Genomic DNA, 24929 nt, shown 5'->3' with positions numbered 1-24929 from the left:
TGTCATAATCTTTAGTGTTGAGATTGTCTACTATGCACTGACCGACATTCAGACTCTGGGATCATGCGAGAAATCCAGTTCTCGCCCACTGTGACAGTGTTGTCTAAAATTTGATCACCTTCCTTATAAATCAGCCCAAAAATATCAAGAGCACAGATCATTCTTTACATTTATGTTTAGAAGTACTCAACCTGGGAACTCAATGTGAGCACTACTTATAAAATTGCAAATTTTGTAGAGACAATTTTGTGCAAAGGTGTTCTAAATGTGTTTAGAAATTCTAATGCTAAACTTGATATTTTGAATTGTCGATCTTCACACATTTTGTTCCTTCACAACATTGACTAAATCTTCTATATACTCGCTGATGACCTGATAGCAATTCGTCATGGAAATTTACTTGTTTTTCCTCGAAAGTTCTCATCCTTTTACTAATCTTATTGTGGCTAACACTTATTTGTTGATGAACACCTGCTGCTAAATTGTCCTTGCTGTCAAAAACCATTTAACTTGCAGACATGCCAAGAGTTGATACAAATATGCATTTTAATGTTAGTTAAAAATTACAATTAGCTACAGAAATTCATACTTTATTTTCCTAATAGCTCTCATAATTTACCAGAACCACCACAATCTATAGTTGTTCACAATTAACTGTTTCCAAAAAAGTTTGGAGTACAAAACTAATCCTCAAAAGAGAAATTAATTCTGCTGGTACTTTACTGATACAGTCTATTAGAAATTATATTTGCCACTAAGATACAAGTTTTCCTTGAGAGTTCATTTGTGGTACAATAATTTGATTAGACATAAAATCAGAATTTCAGCAGTAAACCTGATACCTAAATATTTTATCAACAATAACAGTTATTTTTGTTTTATAAGATTCATCAGATGATAGGATGGCTCTTATTTAAGTTAAAATAACATGATAATCTAATATAACTTAGGTACGAACTCTTAATCTAAAGTAAAAATGTGTATGATATTAAAAGGGAATGGATGATAATTTAGATAAAAAACACTAACAAAATGAAGTTAGAATATTTTTTGAAACTGTAGAAACAGTGCCCATTTCATTCTTATAAAATCATGTTCTACAAGTGCCAACTACGAGGGGGTACCCAAAAAAAAAAAAAAAACCGGAATTATTTTATAAAAATTATATATTATCAAATTTTTTATTATCAAAGATTAGTATATGAGGGAATGGGAAAGAAATAACCAAAAAAACATAAAAGATTGGATATCAAAGGGACAACATTAATCTGAACTGTCTGGGGTTTGCTGATGACTTAGCTCTTTTGGCCAATGACCATTCAGGAAACAAAACAGCAAATTAAATCTTTACAAGGATATAGCTCAGAAAATTGGTTTTAAAGATATCGTTTGAAAAAACAGAAGTTTTTATTAACACAGCCTCCACTTGCAAATAAAATAAGGTTGGACAACCACACAATATAAAAAATTGTGCAGAAATTTAAATACTTAGGAGAAGTAATCACTTATAACCTGAATGAAAAACCATCTTGGCAAAATAAAATAGACAAACTAACTAAGATTAAACATGCTATTAAGAATAACGTATAATAAAAAATGTCTTTCAATAAATACAAAATTAAGACACTACAAAACAGTTTGCTCTGCCACAAATTACATACGCAAGTGAAAACAATATTTAAAACAACAAATACTATTGCAATAGATAAGGTTCTTAAGATGGAGAGAAGAATAGTCAGAACTTGCTTAAACAAAAAACTATCAAGTAGACGGAGTTTTGGAGACTAGCTTCCAATGAAACAGTCTACAAAAATATAGAACCCATTACAAGTATAATTAAAAAGAAACGAATATCATTCCTGGGGCATTTGTTAAGAACACCTGAAAATAGAATTAGCAGGAAAATAGTAGAAAAACTGTGGTATAGTAAAAGTGACATTAAATGGATCACAGAATTAAAGGAAGATATGAGAGAGTTTACAAATTACAGTAGAGGATTTAAAACACAAGACAAACACATTGAAGATATTGAATGACAAACACTCTACACTACAGCTGAAAAGAAACAAACAAACGAATAGGAAGAGTGGTTCCGGAGGAGGAAAGAAAATTACGCTCGGAAAGGATGAAGAAATATTGGGTGGATAAAAGAAGAAAGACTAGAAAATATAAAGTGACTAAAGTGGTCCAATGTAGGCCATAAAATAAAAATAAATAAAAATAAATCAAATTTTTACAATACAACCTTATCTCCTTCAAAATAATCTCCATTACAAACTAATACACTTGTCCCAACGGTATTTCCATTGATCAAAACATTTTTTTGTAGTCATCTTTAGAAATGGCTGCAAGCTCGAGCTTCGTTTTTTTCTTAACCTCTTCAACGCTGTCAAATCGTTGACCTTTCAAGCCTCTTTTCATGTGTGGAAATAAAAAAAAGTCGCATGGAGCGAGGTCAGGCGAGTAAGGTGCGTGGAGGCAGCGGAACCATGCCGTTTTTTGGCTAAAAACTGTCCTAACTGAGATGGCTGTGTGTGCCGGTTGTGTTCTCGTGGTGGAAGAACCAGTCTCCAGTCTGCCACAAATCGGGTCTTTTCTGGCGAAACACTGTTGCGCAATCTCCTTAAAATCTCCAAATAAAATGTTTGGTTGACAGTCTGACCTGGAGGAACAAACTCAGAATGAACAATGCCTTTAGCATCAAAAAAAGCAAATCAAAATGGTTTTGATGTTTGATTTGACTTGCCGACATTTTTTTGGACGAGGTGAAGATGGCGACTTCCATTGGCCTTGACTGTTGCTTCGTTTCTGGTCATAACCATAGCACCATGACTCATCACCAGTAAATTTACCTTTTCCAGAAAATCGGGATCATTTTCGAGATGTTTCTTTCAGAAGGCGGCAAGTTTCAACTCGATGTGCCTTTTGATGGTCAGTCAGAAGTCGAGGAACAAATTTGGCAGCAACCTTTTTCAGTCCTAAATCTCCTGTTAAAATTCGCTGAACCGAGCTCCAAGTTAACCCCACTACTCTCTGATAGTTCCTCAATTGTCTGTCGACGGTCGGTGAGCACAAGTTCACACGAAATTTTCTCAACATTTTCGTCCGTTCGAGAGGTTGATGGACGTCCCAGAAACGAGGTTTGTCTTCAATCGACATGTCGCCATTTTTTAAATCGAGCGAACCACTCGTAAGACCTGAGTTTTCCCCATAGCATCATCTTTGTAAGCTGTATTCAACATTAAAAATAGTTTCTGCAGCATTTTTTACCACGTAAAAACAAAAATTTCAACAGCTGCACGTTGTTCACTTAACTTGCCATGACAAAAAACGAAACAAGAACAAAACAGGGTTAGCGAAAACAGGTCACTACGAACGAACAGAATGGCACTAGGACAACGGAAACGGAACTGGGGTCACTGAGCTCGCAATGGGTTGCACGACACACACGCCTAGCAGCAGGAATGTGTACTACACGCTGCCCGGCTGCCAGCAATACAATTCCGGTTACTTTTGGGTACCCCCCCTCGTACATAGATACTTCAAATTACGACAAATTATTGTTAAAAACTAAGAATTAATTACGATCAATGATTCTGAAATAAGTACCTTAGTATATCTTGAATCAATCTATGGATTGTTTTAGTTTGCAGTAATTGTTCTAATGTTTTGTATCAAGCTAACATTGTTATTTGATACAAACATAATTACTTGTAGTTATTCTTTGTTTTTCAGTGACATAAAGTTAGCCTATTTTAGGAAGTGATGTAAAAATATTAAAATATACAAACCGGAAAAAGCTGTAATAGGTAACAAAGTATTTATCACTAGAAACTTCACCCACCTTCTTGATTAAACAGGATTGTGAATATATTGATATATTTTTAAGACACTAAGTAAATATTATGAATTTATGAGAGGAACTCTGTATAATACTCTCATAATCATTTAAAATGTATATGATTTTCATTACCACTCTACACAATAATATTATAAGTTTTAAGGAATTACACTTTCAAATGAATAAAACACCAGCAATCAATGTGTATTATGTGCATCTTTAAATATGTAAACTTCTCTGTCACATAGTTTTAGAAATACCAGAGGTAGCTCGCCTTGAATGAATATTCGGTGTATTCAACTTAAACTTTTGAAGCTGTATCAGTAATACATATTGACTTTTAACAAAAGGACCAATTTAGTATTTATTCTTTTATGTAACAATTATTGTATTTAGGATAATTAAATAAACTTTGTTTTTCTACTTAAAATATTTGATTTATAGTACCTTTTCCTTGACCGTGTATTGAATTAAAATACAATATTAAATAAATATATCTAATGAATTAACTCAGTGGCGTAAATATGGCAGAAAATGAGGGGGTATATAATTCCCCTGCCCCCAATACTCTAGAATATGAATTAAAAAAATCACACAACAGCAATCCAAGTTATTTGAAATTCAGTGGTGAATAATTTTACTTTGAATTAAGCCTATTTAATTTATTTGCTTTAAAGTTATTCCATACTTGGTGTGGTTTACTGTTTAATCAGGTTAATGCCCTCCCCCCAAAGTCAAGTTCTAGTTATTCCACTGAATTAATTTACAATGCATAATCTGTATTAAATATCTTAACAAATATTATCTTATAAATTATAAATTTAACATTACTTTATTACTTAATTACTTAGTAGTATTACTTTCTCGACAACATGTACATTTTTCTTGACTCCTTGAAATCACTATAACACTCTAGCTCAAAATTTTTAATACTTTTACAGTAACTTTTATTTGTTTTTAAAACTTATTAGTAAGATTTTTTTCCAATTTAGGTCAAATCTTTAACCCTCTATAGCACTCTATTTGTGTTACAGAGTTTAATCTCAATAATAAGACCTTTTACATATTCAAACCCTACATTATGACTCCACCCAAATTCCAACGCATTTTTCCCTTGGTCAGTAAAGTGTTTTGAGAGAAGCAATATCTTGGACACAGGTCTAGCCATGAAACCCCCTCCAATCTGACACATGAATTACCTTTGTCTGTAGCATCAAGTAGTCGTGTTGTCCTTTTTCATCCATCATTGGTACAGTATTAATGTGTAACTACAATACTGTAGTATAACTACATTTCTGTTGAAGTCGAATTTAAATTACAAAGCTTGTTGTTGTAATAATAATGTGGTGTACACTATTATACTGTTAATGTACTTTTGACAACAAAACCTTTCAGCATACATTCTTCACATATGAACTTACTATAAAATGAGTTAAGATAAACCAGTGTGGCTCAATAGTGTGATTTTAAGTATAGACAGCCTTGATAGCATGGTCCTCCCAAATCCCTTTGCTGTAGAGGTTCTATTGCGTTTTACTGGTAACACTATACAGTAACATTTAGTATGAGTAAAGTTACACTTACTAGTTACACTTTTAAGTTTAACGATTACATCCTACAACGTTATATGGATTCCCTATGTCCTTTTTAAATTTTAGTAAAGTGAGGAACTCAAACTAACATCGTTTTTAAAACCATTTATTAAGAAACTAGTATAGTACAGTATCAAGATTTTTTTATTGAATGTTTTTTTAACATGTATTTTCATTTATATTTGTAAGATATTTGTATAGTCAATTTTAAACTAAACAGTAGAGTACAAAAACAGACAAAGCTGCTAATCAGTGAGTTGACAGAGAAGGGCGACTCCACGCTTGACCCAGTGGGTTGAAAGTTTCTGTGTGGGCATGAGGATGGGCAAGACATAGTTGGTGGAATGGCCTGTGGTGGACAGGATGCCCCGTCTCTCAGACGTCTTGTACAGTGGGCAGTTGTAGCGAGTGCCAGCGACCAGCTGGGACTTGAGAGTGGGCTTGAACCAGATGATAGGAACAATGTCATTGAGCACTTTAGGCAATTGCTCCTCCAGGTGTTGGCTGTATAACAGTCAGTAAGTCGCTTACTATATACATCAAATTATCATAATAACCTCTAAAATAATTAAATTGAAAATATTAACTTTGTTTACTAAGAAGTAAATTGGCCCAAATGAACCATGAATGAATGTTAAGTTATAAAATCTGTAGCAGGCTGATAACAATATATACATATTTAAATTCTTTTATTTTAAGTGTAAAAATGGGAACATTCAAACAAAATATATTGATATAAAGTTTTATAATATATGGGATATTACAATTTTTATATTCATTTACATGTTTTAGCTTATTAGTTTTGCAATAAAAATTGTTATCATACCAAACCTTATTGATGTCTTGGAATAACAATATTTACCAACACTAACCACCAAGTATCAGACTATTTCTATCCTGTTATGCTTGATACAATCCTTGTATAAAGCTATGGCTCAGAGGGCATGTGGAGCAAGGGTAAACAGAGATTGGCCTCTCATTTTACTTAGTAGAAAGAAAAAACTACACATCAAGTTTAACCAAACCACTCACTATTGTTATGTGAATAATAAATTCTATCTATCTGTGAATTTGGCAACTGTGATTTAATATAGGTTTGAATAGTATTTTAAAACTGGATACAGTACTGAACGTTGTGAATAAATTATTAAATACCGTTGACGATCCCAACGAGCCCCATCCAGGAATAAACCATAAACATAAACACCATCGGTGGGAGGAGTCTTCATGCGATCGCTTGTCATTATTTGGAAGTCATAGGTCAATTGATCTATGGAGATTGTATATCGACGGGCATAATTTTGCATAGCACCTGTTAGGAAAGCTTGTGTAAAGAAAAATCCTGATATCCAAAAGTTCACTGGTTTTCCTTGGTCAAACCATGTCTGAAAAGCAATAAAATAAATATAATAACAATGTAAATTTAACAATAAATATTGATGTTCTTCATTAATTAAAAAAAGAAACTTCATAAAACAGTAATTTTTGTGTTATATTCTATAATTGACATATCAACAGAATAATACTTTTTAATGAGATATTCACTCTCCCCTGCATTTAACCATTCCACTGGCCAATAGCACTTGATTAGTATAACTCTCGAAATCTGAAGTCCAAGCATGCAAAAGTTGAAAAAAGAGACCTTATTTTAAAAAATCTGTGATAAGTTGCAACTTGCATGTCATTCTCAAGTTCCATAAAAATTAACCAAATTTGACAACTATTCTAAAATAAGGGTCTAATAAATTAACTCTTGCATGACGGATATATCCCAGAACTCTTAGACAAATATTATCTTCTGGATAGGTTGTGACCATACAGTACTTTATAGAAAATTACAGTAAGCTGAAAGAGTAGAAAGCTGCTCCAGTCACCTCTGGAAACTTCCAAACTTCTAGACCATCCACAAAAGGAAGTACTATACACACTCCACTGTTATCTCTATGTAATATTTGTCTGTATTCCATCAATCATGGCATATTCTTGATGGTTTTAGACCAAAGATTTGTTAAGTGTAAGACAAGAATCATTATTGTTGGAAAATCTAGCAATCCTTATTATAAGAACCAAGTGCCTCTTTGCTTTTGAAATAGTACTGTTTATGTATTCATAAAATAACAGCTTAACATCTACGAGAACACTAAGCTTCAGCAAAATGTGCCTCCTCTTCATTCTACTTCCTCTAATTAAAAAAAAAACCAAAGGATGGATTTTGTGAGTTAAAGTGACTCAAGATTTACTGAGGTTAAGAAGCACTTGGTTGATTTCAACCTATCCTATAACAAATCAATGGCTGATTATAACTAAGGTGATGGGTTGAGATGATATGTGGCAAGAGAGATCTTCAAATCATCAGCATAGTACTGGGTGTCACTGTTACCATACACAATGTCACTGACCAACAAGACGGAAAACAGAGGGCCCAAATAAGAGCCTTGAGGCATACTTGAGTAAGGAATGGAATTCTCAGAATATATTATACTCCACAAAAATGTTCACTATATTTAATTAATCTTTTCATAAAGTATGATTTGATTCAGAGAAAAAGATCTGGATAAAATCAAAAACCCAAAAGCTTACTCACAAAAAGATTATGTGGGAACTTGTCATACACCTTCTGGAAATCAAGATTAATGTATCTACCTGATCTCGTAACTCGATAGGAAAACCAACCACTAATAAAAATGGCAAAAACAGCACCAAAACATGTCACACTTAATAAATATTAGTTGTTTGTTGCTCCCGGCTTGTACAAGTGCATCTTTTAAGTGGTCGTGCTCTCTTATGCGTTGACGGATTTCGTTGGAAAAAGGGACCATTGGATTGTTATAAAAATTGCAAAATGGTTGGTATATTGAAACATTTTTAACTGATGTAAAACAGCTGATGCCTACAAAAAACAAACTGTTTGCTGCTCCCCGTTTGTGCAAGTCTACATTGAAAGTGGTTGTGCTCACTTATGCATTGACAGATTTCGTTAAAACGAGTATCGCTGGAATTGAAATAAAAGTTTTAAAATAGTTGGTATCTAATAAATATTTTATAACTATACTGGTTTTTTTATTTGACTTTAAACATTTCAATAGTGCCATTTTCTTAATATTAAAGAAAATAACACAATACATTTATTCATTTTTTCACATATCAATTAAAATCTACATGTCAAATTTGGTTTCTTTAGCTTAACTAATTTTAGATTTTTTATAAAAAGTACAAAATGACAGCTGGCATCTATACAATACAATTCTCAACCTGTGTTTACATGACTTTTTTGTTTTAAATGATGAGTACTATCACCCACAGAAGTTTATGACACCCTTTTATGAACACCCTGTAAATAAATAATAACAAATAATAACTTTTCCTGTGATCTTACAAAAATACATAGTTTATGTGTATATATTTGTTCAATTATATGGAACATAACAGTAGACAATTTTATGACACTATTTTTTCCACCTGGTCCTACAATCTCTTATCTGGTACAGTATAGTTTGTTGCTGATAAAATAATAATTCAAACCACTTTGCTATAATTTTCTGATTGTTTTTATTTCCAGATTGTGTTTTGATAACTGGTTTAACATTAATTTGTTTATAATTAAGGTTTTAATAATAGAACTAAAAGCAAACTGAGTAGTTCACAATTGAAAAGTTATAAGGAGCACTAAAATTATTAAATAACATTCCCAAGCCGATAAATGATGTTTGTATCTAATATTATTAGAGCAATAATTAAAATATTGCATATAAAATATTACTTATTAGTATTTTATTATTTTTATTTTAAAATTGTTTATTAAATATTTTTCAAATGCAATTTGCAACAATTGTTATTCCTCATTTATCATACCACACATAAACTACTGTTTTAGTACTTAGATTGGTCTTTGAAGTGATGGCTTTTAGTTACCTTTTAATAAAAAATCTGAAAAATCAGCTGGTGCACAATTTAAGATTTTTCAGTGTGCTAACCCTACACTTTATTATTGTTTATGTACAAGTAAACAACAGCTTTTTTTATAATATTTGGCAAAATAAAAGGAGTCAATATTATGTGTATCTGCACCCTTCCGACCATTTCTTTCCCCACAGACTATTATTATTTTCTCAAATTTTGTTGTTTATGTTACAGGCAATATAAAACAGTATCATACTCAATAAAAGTTTAGTAAAGGACCTTAAGGTTAACAAGCTTAACACAACTTGTTACATAACTGAGACAGTTTTATAAGCCCATATTATGTGGATATTATAAGTATATCATTACTTTGAGAATGAAGATAAGTATTAATCCTAAAGTAAATCCATACTAGTTATTGTTATTTTACTTTAATTCAAGTACGTGAGTAAACTAATTTGTACTTTTGTTTAACAAAGTTATTAAAAAATTGATAAATTTGTTACTTTACAGACTAAATTTGTGATACTTAGTTTTAGTTATTATTTAGACGTTAAACACAGGACTTATCAAGGCTTGATCTAATATAGTTTTGGATTGACTTTAATGAGAAAGTTGTAATATCTGTTTCTAAACTGTGTGACCTCTAGGCACTTGGAACACAGTTTATTAGAGCTTACTTGTTTTCCACACATTCGGTTCATCAATTTATACATTAATAATGAATTACCTGTAAGAAATGCAATCGCTCCAAAAAGTCAAAAATGTATGTTCCTAGAGGTTTCAAACTAGGATACGATACTCTCTTCCAAGCATCTGGAACCTTCGTTATCATAAGAGCATTAGCAATGGATTCTAGAGCAGGACTCATAGCGATTGTTCCTTTAATAGCCTTTTTAAGATCTTCAAGGGTGGATTTAATGGTTCCAAGAAGTCTATTAAACCTCTCAAGCTCCTGGACAAGAACTGTGTTCATGGACTCTGAATATTCCACTGGGTACTTCTCCATTGCAGCTTCAATGTCATACTTCTTGGGTAACTGAACATAATCACCGTTATTTGTTTATTATCCTGAGGTAAGTGATTTTAAAATTGGTTTAAATGCATGTAAATATATTAATAGGATAGAAAACTCTCTTTATTGCAGGAATATACAAACTCAATTTCAAATGAAATCAAACAAACAACACATGATTAAAACAGTTCATAAATAAACAATAATTACTTACAACTAACAATAATTACTACTAAAATATATACTATAAATATGTAAATTCCCGCAAAAGGTAGTGGGATATAATAAATTTAATATCTATGTAAAAGAGTCTGCCAAACTACAAATAATAGTGGTAAAATTAACACAAACTTATTACTTTTATCATAAAAAAATTATATACATATAATATTATAATATAGTACTTAATTTTATAATAACAATTTATATAAATGTAGGATTATATTGTATTTTAAATATACTAGAGCTACATAAAAAAATAATACTACATTATAAGGTTTGCGAAAATAATATTAAAACATTTTCATTAACATTTAAAACATATTAGAAGTATACATGTTATATTAGTTCGTAAGTTTCTAAAATTTGGCAGCCAATGACAACTTTGACCACCATTTCAAAATATTGTACTGTTTTGAGATGTTTTGGCCTCACAGTGAATGTTAAATTTCCAAAGTTTTCTGTTTACACAGTGTCAAAATTACATTGTATACAAATGTAAATTCCTGATATATTTCAGCCTCACTGTGGAGGCTGTCTCTTCAGTCAACAGACAGGAGTATACCTGTAGGACACTCAGTATACAGGGAACAACAAACGCCAACAGATATCTTAATGCCCAATCTCATCATTAATTGTAACACAAAAATGTAACTGTATGTGTAGTTTTGAGTTGTTCAATAATACAATTGAAAACCAGTAATTTTTGTTCTACATTCAAGGTTTAATAAAAATGTTCTACACCTTGGAAATTATAAAAAAGAAATCTGGAGTAGAATATGAGTACCAATACAACAATACCCTGCTAATCTGTCCCCACAGGACTCTGGATGTGATCAAAATGTAAAACAGGTTAGATTGTAAGAAGTAAGCGATATTTATTGTTTTTATCAAACACACTTCCAAATAAAAAATTATTATAAGCGATTTAAAGTTCTAATGTCAGCTGTTTTATAACCTATGGTATATTTACAGCATCTAAAATAACAAAATACTACAGCCCTTCACATTTGTATTATATTTTTACAATGTATAATAACATTTCAATAATTTTGTTTTTCCTTTAGTCCTTTTATTGTACTTATTCCAAAATTTATTTCCTTAGTAATTTTCTGAAGTGATTGACCCATGTTTCTGTAGCACTTTAATTTTTGGTTTAAGGTAACAAAATTATGACATGTGACCAAAATAATCAACTTTACTTACAAACACTTCTAGTTACTGACTTAAAAATGAAGCACTGTCCCCAAAGACTCACATGGGGTCATATGGGACGAGTAAACAGTGTGCACTGGGTCGGTGATACAGCCACACCACTGACTTGTATACAATAGTGCACCAGTAGGGTTCTTAGCTGATAAATGATCAATATGTAGATGCCTGAGAGCAGGGACGCACCCAGACTTTTAGTTTTGAGGGGCTTCTCCATTACATTTATTTACTATGTCTCGTATGAGTAGTGTTACTGTGGCAGGACTGTATTACATAATCGTTACACTACTGAGTAAGGTCAGTTATCTATCAGAATCAGAATCAATCTCTTTATTAACATGAACATTGAGAACAGTTATGCGGCAGAATACACATATGATACATGGTAATAATACATGATTGTCATTTATGGTTGATCGAGTTTTAGTCTGAAGTCTGGCTGATCTCTTCGGTGAATTCTTGAACAGTATAGATAGAATGTTCCAATAACCACGAATCAAGTTTCCTCTTCATTGCCTTTCCAGTTAGTTGTTTAAAGGAAGCTGGGAGCTGATTGTAAAGTCATGCTCCCATTGTTGAGGGTTTCTTGTCATGAAGGGCAGTTTGATGTCTGACTGGCGGTATCAGAGACGCATTCCGGGTATTGTAGCAATGTGGTCGTGTTACCTTGGGAAGTCCAAGCTTGTCCACATGTAGAATGAGTTCTTGGATATATATCGCTGTGACTGTCTTTATTTTTAGTTGTTTGAGTGCTGGTCTACAGCTGTCCCTGGAATCCAGATTGGCTAGAGATCTTACAGCCGATTTTTGTATTTCCAGCACTCTGTTCAGGTTTGCTGCGGAAGTGCTGCCCCATACAATGACTCCGTACCTCAAGTGGGTTTCCATAAGTGCATGATACGATTTTGCTGTTTCCCACCTGCTTACACTTTTTATTCTTTTTATTACATAGGTGGTGGTGTTTAGCTTCTTGCGAGGCTGTCAATATGTGGATTCCAGGTTAGTTTAGTGTCCAAGGTTAGACCCAGAAGCTTGGTTTCCTCTTCATTACTTATGTCAGGCAGCATAGGAACTAGTCCCCCTCCTTCCTCCAAAGTTAATCTGCTTTGTCTTGGATGGATTTGTGGCTAGGTCATTTGAAGAGCAGTAGTCATGTCATATTTAAAGCTATATAGGCTTTTATGCTGAGGTCTTTGGCGGTTTCACTTTGGAGCAGGAGGGTTGAGTCATCTGTTAACATAACTACCGAGCTGAAGTCTTTTACATAGTCAGGGAAGTCATTGGTCAAGAGTATAAACAAGACAGAGCTGAGTGTAGATCCCTGAGAGACTCCCATAGTCATTGGTTGCGGTTTTGATCTGACTGTCTGTGTCACTCCATTAGTAGTGTGGTTCAGCTCCACTAGTTGGCTTCATCCTGTGAGATAGCTCTCAAACCAGGTTTTAGGAGTGTCTGTTATTCCCAGCCCTTCAAGTTTATCTAGAAATATCTTATGTCCTATGCAGTCAAATGCTTTGGAGTAATCCAGTAGTAATGCTGTTGTGAAGTTTCTGTTGTCAAGATAATGTATAATAGACTCTACAAGATCTATCTATCATGGCCCCTGAGGGCAATATTTTGCCTACCACACAAAATAATAGTATCTATTATTGGAGATATTCTTTTCATATTATTTTTTGCTTGAATGTCTTTTCTTCTATCTACATATTTGTCAATTGGTTTTATTTGGCTGACCATTACTCTTTTAAAGTTAGCCACACTTATGCATGAATCTTTATGATACTGCGAGTTTGCATATTTTTCAAACTTTTTAATACTTTCTTCCAGTTATAAAAACCTTCATCAACAAGTTGGCCAGTATGTTAAGCGTTACTCTTACCAACTTCTTTTTTCAAGAAAAACATACAATATACGCAGTATGCAGAGTCTTAAATTCCAGAATACGAAAACCAAGAATATTTGTTCAGCAATAAAAACAAAAATTTTCCGTTGTTAATTCCCGTATGATCTGTAAGGGAAGTTAAAATAACTCTGAGGAACCCATTTGGCATTTAAAACTTCAACCTCTCATTATCTGTCAATCTTTTGTTGTTATATAAAGAAATGTCCATGTCTTGTTTACTTACATTAGCCTCAGATCTGCTTACATTTGCTTCCGAACTCTCCTCCAATGAAACAGTAGGCTTTTCTTCAATGCTTTTATTTGTAGACAGCTCCTTACTTGCCAAAATATCACCACACTCACCAACCACATCACTTGCCTCATGTTTATGGTATTTCAACGGTTTGAAATAGTTTAATTTATTCACTTTTCTTTTATCACTCATCACTACCAATATAAACACAACTTGACAACACTATAACCTTTCGCTATACTAAACAAACAGCAAAAGCGCTAACGGCCAATCGCGAACTCGAATGCAACTAGTGAGCGTTGCAGCAACAAGGCTTGTTTCCTGTGGCATTGGCATGGTGAAAACACCAGACACAACACACACACACCGGAACTGGTAGGCTGTTCTGCTGTTTGCATAGGTCAATTACTTACATTCATTGACTCAAGTAGCGGTGTAACTCTAGTGTTTATAAATAGCTCTAAAAAGTAACAATTATTATATTTGAAAGAAATTGGAAACGTACCTACACTATTCAACCTATAACCCATATTGTGCAGTCAATTTGCTTGAAAAATATCAATAATTTTGATAGGGCTAACCCCAGGTTTCTGGAGGGGTGGGGGGAGGCTTAAGACCCCAAAGCCCCCCTGGGTGTGCGCCACTGCCTGAGAGGTGACTGTATAGTTGCAGAACGGACTATAGGGGTCTTACTGTATTCAAACTCTAATTCAAGTTACTTTGTTGAACTGAGATCATTAATCATCAACATGAATTTTTTTCCTTCAGTGGTGATGAGAGTGCCCTAATTAGGTTTCATAAGTTTGTTACATATACAGATGTAGAGTGAGACAATCACCTTGCCTAGGATGTCCAATGCAATGTCATTGAGAATAGAATCCCCCTCCCCTGCCTCACCCGAGGCAGCTCCCCCTTGCAGGAGAAGCATCGTGTTGAATAGGTTTTTGGTTGTTTGCAAGTCTCTTGTTATGCCTGCATTCATGTGGAGTCCAAATACATCAGGAGTAGTCATTGTGGGTAGATCCTGCAATTAAACATTTTTAATAAATCTTTGCATAGTGAGATTTATTTTTAACATGTTCACCAATATGATAGTAAAATTGTTAAAATCATATTATTTTTGTGCTTAATTCTTATCAAAAGAATAATTTTCTTTGTTACCTTCCAACTGTGTAACAGTTCTATCTCATATTTGTTGATTTGGAGTTTTAAACTAAACAAGTAAGAAACACACAACTGATGCTATGCACTGGGTCGCTGATACAGTCATACACTATTGACATGTAAACTAAAGTGCCTGAGAAATGGTCAGACTAGCTGGAGTATGGGCTACAGGGATTCTACTGTATTTAGTATGCAATAGTATTTCAGCCCGACATAGCTAGAAGACACTACATAAGAAATAATCTTCTTTGCTCCACTTGGTAAGAGCTGAGTGAAATTAGTCATACAGTACCTTGACCTATGTTCACCAAATTTTAATGAGAATAATGAGAATAATGATTTATTCCATAATAACTAAACAATTAAATAACATTACAAAACCCTCGGAATTTACACTGCCACGATTTCCAGTTATGTGGCAGCGCAACTAAAAATATAATATATATAAATAAACAAACAGAAGTCCAGTCCCATCACTTTAACTGCCATCTTCTGTGTAGCTTTAACTAAATAAAATACACCTTTAAAGATATAAGTCACCAAAACAAAGAACAAAAAAGTTTCCTTTTAAATATTGGAAAATCTTTCTACATACATACATAAACATAATCCCTGCACATAAATATATACAAATCTATAAATAAAAACGTAATAATTTTGTTATTTACAAACCAAAAATAATTTGTTTTTTTTTTATTAATGGTGTTTTACATTATTATAGGTTTAGGCTATATACAAAAGAAAAATTACAAACAAAAAGATACTAAATTAATATACTGTTTAAGAAATTAGTATCCTCCAACGAGAACAACCACCATTTAACAGATTTATCAAAACTATTAAGGATTGCCTAAATGAAATCTGTTGACTTAGGTACTCGAAAGATGTTCTGAAAATTACGTCTAGCACTATAAACTAAATTCAAAAAGTTCCAGTATTACCACTTCTGATATAAAATACTCTTAGTACCTTATATACAAAAAGGTGCTGTATAGGGAGAATTTTCAAATGACAATAAAGAGGATAGGAACTTTCTCTAATAGATTTTCCTAATATGATTCGAATAAAATGATTTTGTACAACTCGCAAATTTTCTACGTGGTATTTAAAAGTCCCCCCCGCCCCAACATTGAATTGCGTATTGCAACCTGGATTGTATTAAGGCGTAATATAAGATTCTTAATAACTTTTCGTCACAACAATTTTTTAAAAAAATAAAATTTTCTGATACAAGATTTTAATTTATTTTGTAAAAACAATATATGCTTATCCCAAGATAACTTTTCATCGAAAAAAACACCCAGATACTTAAATTGATCCACCTTTCCAATAGTCAAACAATTACAAAATTTCCAGTACAGTTTTGCTCGTGATATTTTACTAATTCGTTAAAACTAAAACCAACAAAATCAAAAATTCATAAATTTTGTTTTATTTACATTAATTTCCATTTTGTTTTCATCACACACCACTTTCTCAAAACTCGTATATCGTCCATCATGTTGTTCCAAATTTTGTTGAGGGTTCTTTTCAGAATAAAACATGGCAAAATCGTCAGCAAAAACGCTTGTGCTTTCCGTGAAACTCCTCCTCTAACAAATCGTTAATAAAAATTATGAAAAGGGTAGCAGACAAAACGGAACCCTGGGGGACCCCTGCTGAGACAGTCAGGGAAAACTCAGAGCAACCACATACTTTTACTCTTTGCTTACGATTTGTGAGAAAACTTCGAAACCAGTCTTGTGCTACTCCCTCTTATACCAACTGCATGTAATTTATCTAAAAGTATTTCATGATTGACTAGGTCAAATGCCCTTTTAAAATCAATAAAAAGACCAGATGTTTTATTTTTTACTGTTGAAACTTTTATAAATCAGATTTTGAGCTATTTAACAAAGCGTCTTCGGTAGATCTTCCTTTCCTAAATCCATATTGGTTATCACTAAAAAAATTCAATCTATCTAAAAACTGTATTATGCGTAATTTCATGAGTTTTTCAATAATTTTTGAGAATATTGATAAAAGGCTTATTGGTCTTAGATTATCAAATTTAACTGATAACCCTTTTTTAAAAATTGGCACGATTATATTTGACTTCAATTTTTCAGGAAAAATTCCGTTGTAAAACTTAAATTAATTATGTAAGTCAAAACGGAAGAAATTTCATTTGCTATAGTTTTATATTAAAACAACATTGAAGCCATCAAAACCAGAAGATTTTTTATTTTCAAACCATTAATAATGGAAATAACTTCATCTTCAGTTGTTGGATGAATGAAAAACGAAACTGCCTTTGCGGTAAGATACGATAGAGACCGGGCCTTTATCGCAAGAACCCGATTGTGCAGCGATTAGGTAATTGTTTATTGTTTCTGCTACACTTAATGGTTCCGTTATAATTTCCCCATTATCTAATTCCAGCTTATCAAAACAGCTCTTCACTTCTCCACCACTTATCCTATTTATTACTCTCCATTGGACTTATCCATATCTCCTTGACAATTTTCAATTAATTTTTAGAAAAATATTGATTTTTTGCTGAGTCAATTTCATTTGATACATTTTCCGAGTATTTTTTTATAGTAGTCTAAGTACTTGTTGTCATAAGGTCTCTGTTTGGAAATTTTATAAAGCTTTTTTCTCCTTTTTAAATTTGTTTAACAGTTTTGCAGTAATCCAAGGATTTACGAGAAATCGATTTTACTTAACCTATTTTTTTGTACTTACATTAAACTTACAACTATCAACAATATCAGATAACAGTTCGTGAAATCCATCAAAACAGATGTTAACATCGCTCGATTTCAATACAACTGCTCCAATCAAGAGCTTGTAACTTAGTGTTTAGGTAAAAACATAATTAATTTTTTGATAAATGTGGTTCCTGAATACTACTATTTAATTGGTTTATTTCTCGATTAGTTAAAAATTCTATTCTTAAAACCTAAAACGCAGTGATCTGTGAGGTTAATATCAAAAACCTCCGCTCTTAAATTGGTTCACGGAATTTGTGTCTGATAAAGATATGGTCTATGCATGTTCGCGAGTCTTCTGTAATACCGCGTTGGGCTTATATACAAACTGAGTAAAACCATAGCTGTGGCAAAAGAGTTAAATAATTTTGTGGGTTTTGTTTATTCAGAGAGTATGTTTAATATTTAAGTCACCTATGATGACTGTATTGTGGTATAATTGAGGTAATTTCACAGAAAGCTCGTTAATAAAGTCATGTTCCTGAAAACTTTGTAATCTATATAAACAGAGGAGGTTAAAAAACGAATTTTGAAAAATCAGTTTAATTAATAATGAATCTGCTGTTTGGAATTCTAATTTTAATTGAACTGTGTTTATCTCTTCTGCAACATAAAACACATTACACCGCCTGCTCTGTAAGTTTCATTACAAATAATGAAACACTTTATATCCCGGTATACTATATAAATTTACCTCCTCACTTTTTATCCATATTTCGCTGAAAACAATAAAGCTGATTTTACTACCTATTTGATGGAATTCTAAAAGAAATGAATTAAAATTTTTTCTCAAGCTCCTGATGTTGGCATAAATTAAGTTTAAAGCTACTCCCATTATTTACATTGTTGAAAAAATATTCCAAATTATTTACATTATTTTCTACATTAAAACCTGACATATTTGTTGAATAAAATAAAATCTAATGTAGGCCTATTTATTTTGAAGTTTACTGCGATAAAAAAAAACAAAGAAATAAAAAACCTGTATAAAGTCCTATAATGTATGACAACGAAAATGATTAACAATTAAGGTTAAATGCCATTTGTACCATATTTAGAAATTATAGTTAGAACTAAGTAATAAAAATCTTGACGTGTAAAATAAAAATAATAAAAGAGCCATTTCAGTTGCATATTACATTTTTTCTATTGTACTTAACAGGTTTTAAAAAGAATGCAGAAGAATTATAGACAAAAATAATACGCATTAATACGCTATCGTAACTAATCGTAGCTATTCAAAACTGTTAATTTGGATCGAATCATACAATCTTTAGTAAAAAAAATACATAGTTTCGTTATAAGTAAATAAGGAATAATTGCATAATGTGACATATCCACAGCTAGGAAATGCTCATAATACATAAAAATTCGATTAATTGGTGTCATAAGTTCAGATTGACATTTTACCTTACTGTACGTTGTTACTTTAGTTGTTCTATGTCTCTGTAATTGACGACATAAAAATATACATATTTTTATATACAACTTGAACTATGATTAATAAAGAGTTTAATTAATTATAGCTAGCTGAGCCATAATGATTAATTCCAGGACCTATAAACTAGCTCACCTGTATGGCATCTATAAAATGATTGTATTCAAATCGTTCTGGAACAGCAAACTGAGCACTGATCTCACAGAATCGGTAGTTGGTCATATTGATGACCTTGGGGTTACAGTAGTCCTGCAGGATTGTGTTGAGAGCTCGGCGGTCCCAGTCATCTGTCACTCGACCACCATAGTTACACTCTCCTGTCAGATACAGGATGGCAGCAAATGGCACCTCTTCATATTCATTCAGGTACATCTGAAAATACTCTTTTAGGATGGATTTTTCATCAAATTAAATTACTGTTAATATTGACAGTTAAATACTAACATTAAGCTACCTGATTCCTTTTCAGTAATAATGAGAAACCTAAAACAGACTTACATTATGAGAACACCAAATAATATTGATCAGTAGATAGAACATATCATTTTACTTTACAAACTTAAGTTACATTTTTTTATGTTTCCGTACTATACACAAATAGCAACGTCGAAGAAAGAAATGTTAATAATTTTGAATATAACTAGTAACTTTGGTGTTTGTAACTTTACTAACAATGCTACTAACAGTTAAATATTAAAACGAATGGACAAACCTGAAGTTGCTGTATTGATATCAAATAATCAGATTCGTTAAATTCATATGGTATATTCCATCCTATTGGTCCAAATTTCCTTCTTTCTTGGACAACTGCATGGAAAAAGCTAATACCGTACAATAATCTTGAAAATAGTTTGTCTTTACCGGGACACCCGTGAAAAAATTGCATGTCACGGACAGGATCAGATGTATAGCTACGAAGTAAATTGAGCTTCAAGCCAGTCGGAGCTTCATTGGTCATTTTTACCCCATTTTGTAAGATTGAAGGGGGAAACTAGAAAAGAAAAGCTCTCATCAATTGTAAATTATTAACATTTTCTAAAATTAAATAAATAATAAGATATATAATATATACATATAAAAATTGTATACATTTTCTTATGTATTTCCTATTTGTTAATGCTGAATACAGACATGTTTTGTACCACTCTACATGGTTTTCACTGGTATATGTTAATGCAAGATACAAACCTCTGTAACACCATGGAGAAACTGCAGAAAGGTATAATCTCAAGATATGCCAAAATTCATTTAGTCATTACTTTTAACATTTGCAAAGTAAAAAATATAAAAAAAATTGTAATTTGTTACATTATTTATTCAGAGAAAACACTATTAGTTAAGTATGTAAGCTTACATTTCTGTCATTTAGGTCCAAATCTAAGGAGATCTTTATAAAAATGATAATTAAATGTCTCACAAATACTTGAATTTGGCATGTTCAGAAGTCAGTTTTCCCCTTGCCTGGAAAAGGGCATGTCCGATTAATATTTGTATTATTTAGGCCCACATTTAAGGGAGATACAACGTTTGGATAAAAATGACAGTAAATGTTTAAAAAAACTTTCAAATTGGCATTTTCAGAAGCCAATTTTGTTCCTTTTCCAGGTAAGGGACAAAATTGACATACATATTATATATATATAATTAGGGGGTATTTTAACTGCTAAAATATCTTAAACACATGTCTGCAATCAATGTTTGTTAAGATGAATACCTTGCAGAAAAACAAAAATTCGTATCACAGAATTATGGCAGGAATTAGATATAATCTATTTTAGTATTTTACTCTGAAAATATAGCTTGCTATACAATTTTACAGCTATGAAATTACAGCATTTTTAAAAAGTTCAACACTTTTAATTAAATTAGTTTTTGTAATTATAACATAAAAATGAACAGAGAGGGCTTAGACAATTCACCTTCAAAAACTTACTTGTACATAGACATGATATACAGCAGACCAAGGCTTCGTGATCATTAGTACTTAATTGAATAATAAATTATGCAAAATTTTCAAGAATCCCTAACCCTATCTCTCTACTAAACTAAATTTCTTTGAAAACAGAAACAAAACAGCAAATGCTGTCATGAGACAGTTGATAGTCCCTGAGCATAATACATTGAACTATAGGTCGAAATTACAAATATTGCTCATAAAACACATACATTCTGTTTGTTGATTATCTCACACACTCCAATTAACAGTAAAATCAGGAATACAATTCATCTACCTGAATGTGATTACAAGGACATCTATAATTTAGGTTTAGCGATAAAAGTATAACATTAATACAATGAGTGTGCGATATTATCTGTAGCATACCTTGTCGGTCGGGTAGCTAGTGAGCCACAGCCGAAACTCCTGGGATGTGTTGGTAATGTCAAAGTTCTCACATATGTTGTCCAGGCTAGACATCCATGAGACAGCCAGGTGACAGTTCTGCAGACACACCCATCCTCCTTCTCTCTGCCCATTCTTTATTAACTCAGCTGCTTTTGGCCCCTGTTAGCAAACAATGTATGCACTGTATTTAAAAAAAAAAAAACAATGCTACTAACTTTCTCTTATGGTTAGACTCAAAATCTTCTACGTCAACTAAGGGATAAAATTAAATATAACAGAGGTTATTCAATATATGAAAATTGAATGTCATTGGTTTGGGAAAAATAAACTTAGTTACTTTAAATAGATTATGACACAACTGGACACTATTTCAGTGTGAAAATTAAACTATGGTCTAAAGTGTATTGTCTGTGTTGTTTAGTATGGTAACAAGATAGAGGGAGTTGTTCTGGGTAAGATTTATCTACAAAACTCAGATGACATTTACAAAATTACTGTTTATTTTGCTCCAAAGAGACTTTTTAAAGACCTATTTATCAAACAGAATTAAAATAAGAACATTAACATTGCTTCATCTATTATATAATCTAGTCAAACAATGTTAATTGTTTATGTAAAGTTAACATGAACACATTTATCAAACATCAAATATATAGGTCACCACTTAAATTTGTTTTGGAAACCACCAAAATATAGATGCAAGCCCATTCCTAGGCGTGGTAGCACCCTGGGCAAGTACAGGCTCGCCGCTCCACACCAACATAAATATAAAAAGTAAATATAATGATAAATATTATAATTTCTACATTTAGTGCATTATGAAAATACTATATTCCATAATATAATAATTCAAATAAGTATAGACTGTGGGAGTCTGAAACCTTCATGCTTCAATCTAAAACCGTGGTGCCCATACCCCTGCCCAAATTGAACCTGTATGGATGCATATATTTACAATGCTCTCATTCTCCTAAAACCAAACAAATTAGTAATTTTATTACTTTTAAGAATAGTTTAAATAATGAAGAATACCCGATGCCCAGCATCAAATATCGATGAGTTACTTGGCATTAAGAGATATTAACTGGAACTTTGCTCCATAGCCTTTCTTGATGGTAAACTGTATGAGACCAGCTAGGGATCCACACCCAGAGAGAGAATAAATACCAGAAGAGTGAGACAGTTGGAGTTACCTGGCCTTGACCAAGAGATATTGACTGGAAATTTGCTCCATAGCCTTTCTTGATGGCAAACTGCATGCATGACTAGCTATCGGATCCACACCCGGATAGAGAATAAATACCAGAGGAGTGAGACAGTTGGAGTTACCTGGCCTTGACCGAGAGATATTGACTGGAACTTTGCTCCATAGCCTTTCTTGATGGCAAACTGCATGAGACCAGCTATCGGATCCACACCCGGAGAGAGAATAAATACCAGAGGACTGAGACAGTTGGAGTCACCGTAGCTCTTGACAATGTCAAATGGAGGTGGCTGCACAAATCTGGATCCCATTTCGTCTTCTACACATTTGATAAGCAATGGTACGACCTGAAACATAAATATCCCAACAGTTGCATACCAAGCCAGTTTTGGAAGTAAAGTTTTAAGAACAATAATTAGTTATTTATAGAAGTTATACTATTTGTTTACCTTATCAGGTCTGATCATCCTGATAACTATCAGTTTGTGGAAGTTGTTGAGTGTCATATCCCAAGGGGCTGGAAGTGGCTGCAAGTGAGGTTCGTCTGAGTCATACAAATTTTGCCAGTCTTGTAGATTTTCACTAAAACTTTCAGTGAATCCTTCAACAAATAATAATATTAAACGATATATTTATAATATTTACCTTAATAATATTTGTTTCCATATTAAGGTAATTGTGAAACTAAATTTTCATGCAGAGAATCCAGTATCACAATTTTTTTACATAATTAAAAATAAATTTTTTAACTCATTAAAAGTACACGAGAAAATTATGATTGGTTCAAAGTTTTAAAATCAAAATGTAAATACCACAACAAAGCACAATCATAAAGTGTGTAGGATTCATACTGAAGATAGTTTGGTTCAAAATAATTCTTAAAAAAATATTCTTCAGGTACCTTTTCACCAGTTATTGTTTAAACATTATTTTTATTTATTATGCTGCTAGGAAGTTTATTAATGAATTGTACTCCCACACATGATGGCTTCTTTGTGAAGAGTTCTAAGCTATGAAAAGACAAGCTTAAACCAGAAATTATGAAAGATAAGATAAGAGATAAACTAAGAGTAGGTAGTTTTTATTCATAATATTATTAGTGTTTAATTACTACATTAAATTTTATTAATATTACTTATTATGACAATTCCTGATGTAAAATCCGCGTACAAAATGGGAAACAAAAGTGTTTCATGTGTTTTTTTAACAAAACAGTTAAAATTCCCAATTAAAAATAATCTTTTATAGAGTCAAACTAATGTGAAGTTAAGTGCGATTATAGGGTGTTTGTAGTACAGTTATAGAGAAATTTTAAAATTATAATAACAATATGAAAATGTCTAAACATTTTTGAATGTAAGTATGTGGTTTTTAGTAAAAACCCAAAATTTTACTATAAAAAAAAAATAAAACAGTTTGTGGGAGTGGGTTTAAAATAAAAGTTTGCATAAAAACCTTTTTTGGGGAGGGCCTTTTGTATATTTTGAAAAATAAATAAAAACGTGTTTTACTACTTTTTTAGCTTTTGCTTTGGAGTTTGTTTTGATTACTTTTCTTTTTTTCATTTGTAATGTCAAAAAAATTAAAAATTGAATAACAATAATAGATTCAACTGCATGTAAATGTACATGAAAATTACTGAAAAATAGAATATAAAATAATGTATACTTTACTTCAATAACAATCTTTCTACATACATTGGAATGATGATGTGCACAAGTAGCAAAATAGTGCTCGATATTACAGGAATTTAACGGCCTGATCCAGAGTTAAAAAGGTATTTGGTTAATTAAATAAATGGTGAAATAACATTCGTAAAAGAAATTCCCTACAGAGATAGTTTGTAAACACATAAAGGCTTCTAAAACCATATTGAGAATTTCACACAAATGGTAAACATAAACCTGTGCCCTGTTTTTGAAACAAACCTATCTTTTCAGAGTTGATGTGGTTACCATAACACAAGCTTAATGCAAGACAACCCTAACACTTGCACTTGCACTTGTTTTGATTGCTTACCAACAAATGCTCTGCCATAGCATTCTGTTAGTTTGGTATATACACACACTGACCCCTTGTGTTCTTCAGGTTCCTTTAGCCCATGTCCATGAG

General features: G+C 32.2%; 1 protein-coding gene across 1 annotated transcript in view; it reads right to left on the bottom strand.

The window, feature by feature from the left end:
• Positions 1-4733: 4733 nt before the first annotated feature.
• LOC124360400 (dynein axonemal heavy chain 7) overlaps positions 4734-24929 on the bottom strand; it is an 84191-nt gene continuing 63995 nt past the window's right edge. The window contains exons 34-41 of the mRNA XM_046814002.1: positions 23267-23418; positions 22943-23164; positions 21593-21772; positions 19405-19641; positions 14753-14938; positions 10064-10372; positions 6589-6818; positions 4734-5937 (exon numbers count right to left, since the gene is read on the bottom strand). Of these exons, the coding sequence (XP_046669958.1) occupies positions 5679-5937; positions 6589-6818; positions 10064-10372; positions 14753-14938; positions 19405-19641; positions 21593-21772; positions 22943-23164; positions 23267-23418 (1775 nt within the window). The 3' untranslated portion in view covers positions 4734-5678. The remainder of the gene's footprint in view (positions 5938-6588; positions 6819-10063; positions 10373-14752; positions 14939-19404; positions 19642-21592; positions 21773-22942; positions 23165-23266; positions 23419-24929) is intronic.

Source organism: Homalodisca vitripennis, chromosome 4 (genome assembly GCF_021130785.1).
Source record: "Homalodisca vitripennis isolate AUS2020 chromosome 4, UT_GWSS_2.1, whole genome shotgun sequence".
Lineage (NCBI taxonomy): Eukaryota > Metazoa > Arthropoda > Insecta > Hemiptera > Cicadellidae > Homalodisca > Homalodisca vitripennis.
This window is presented reverse-complemented; position numbering and strand designations above follow the sequence as displayed.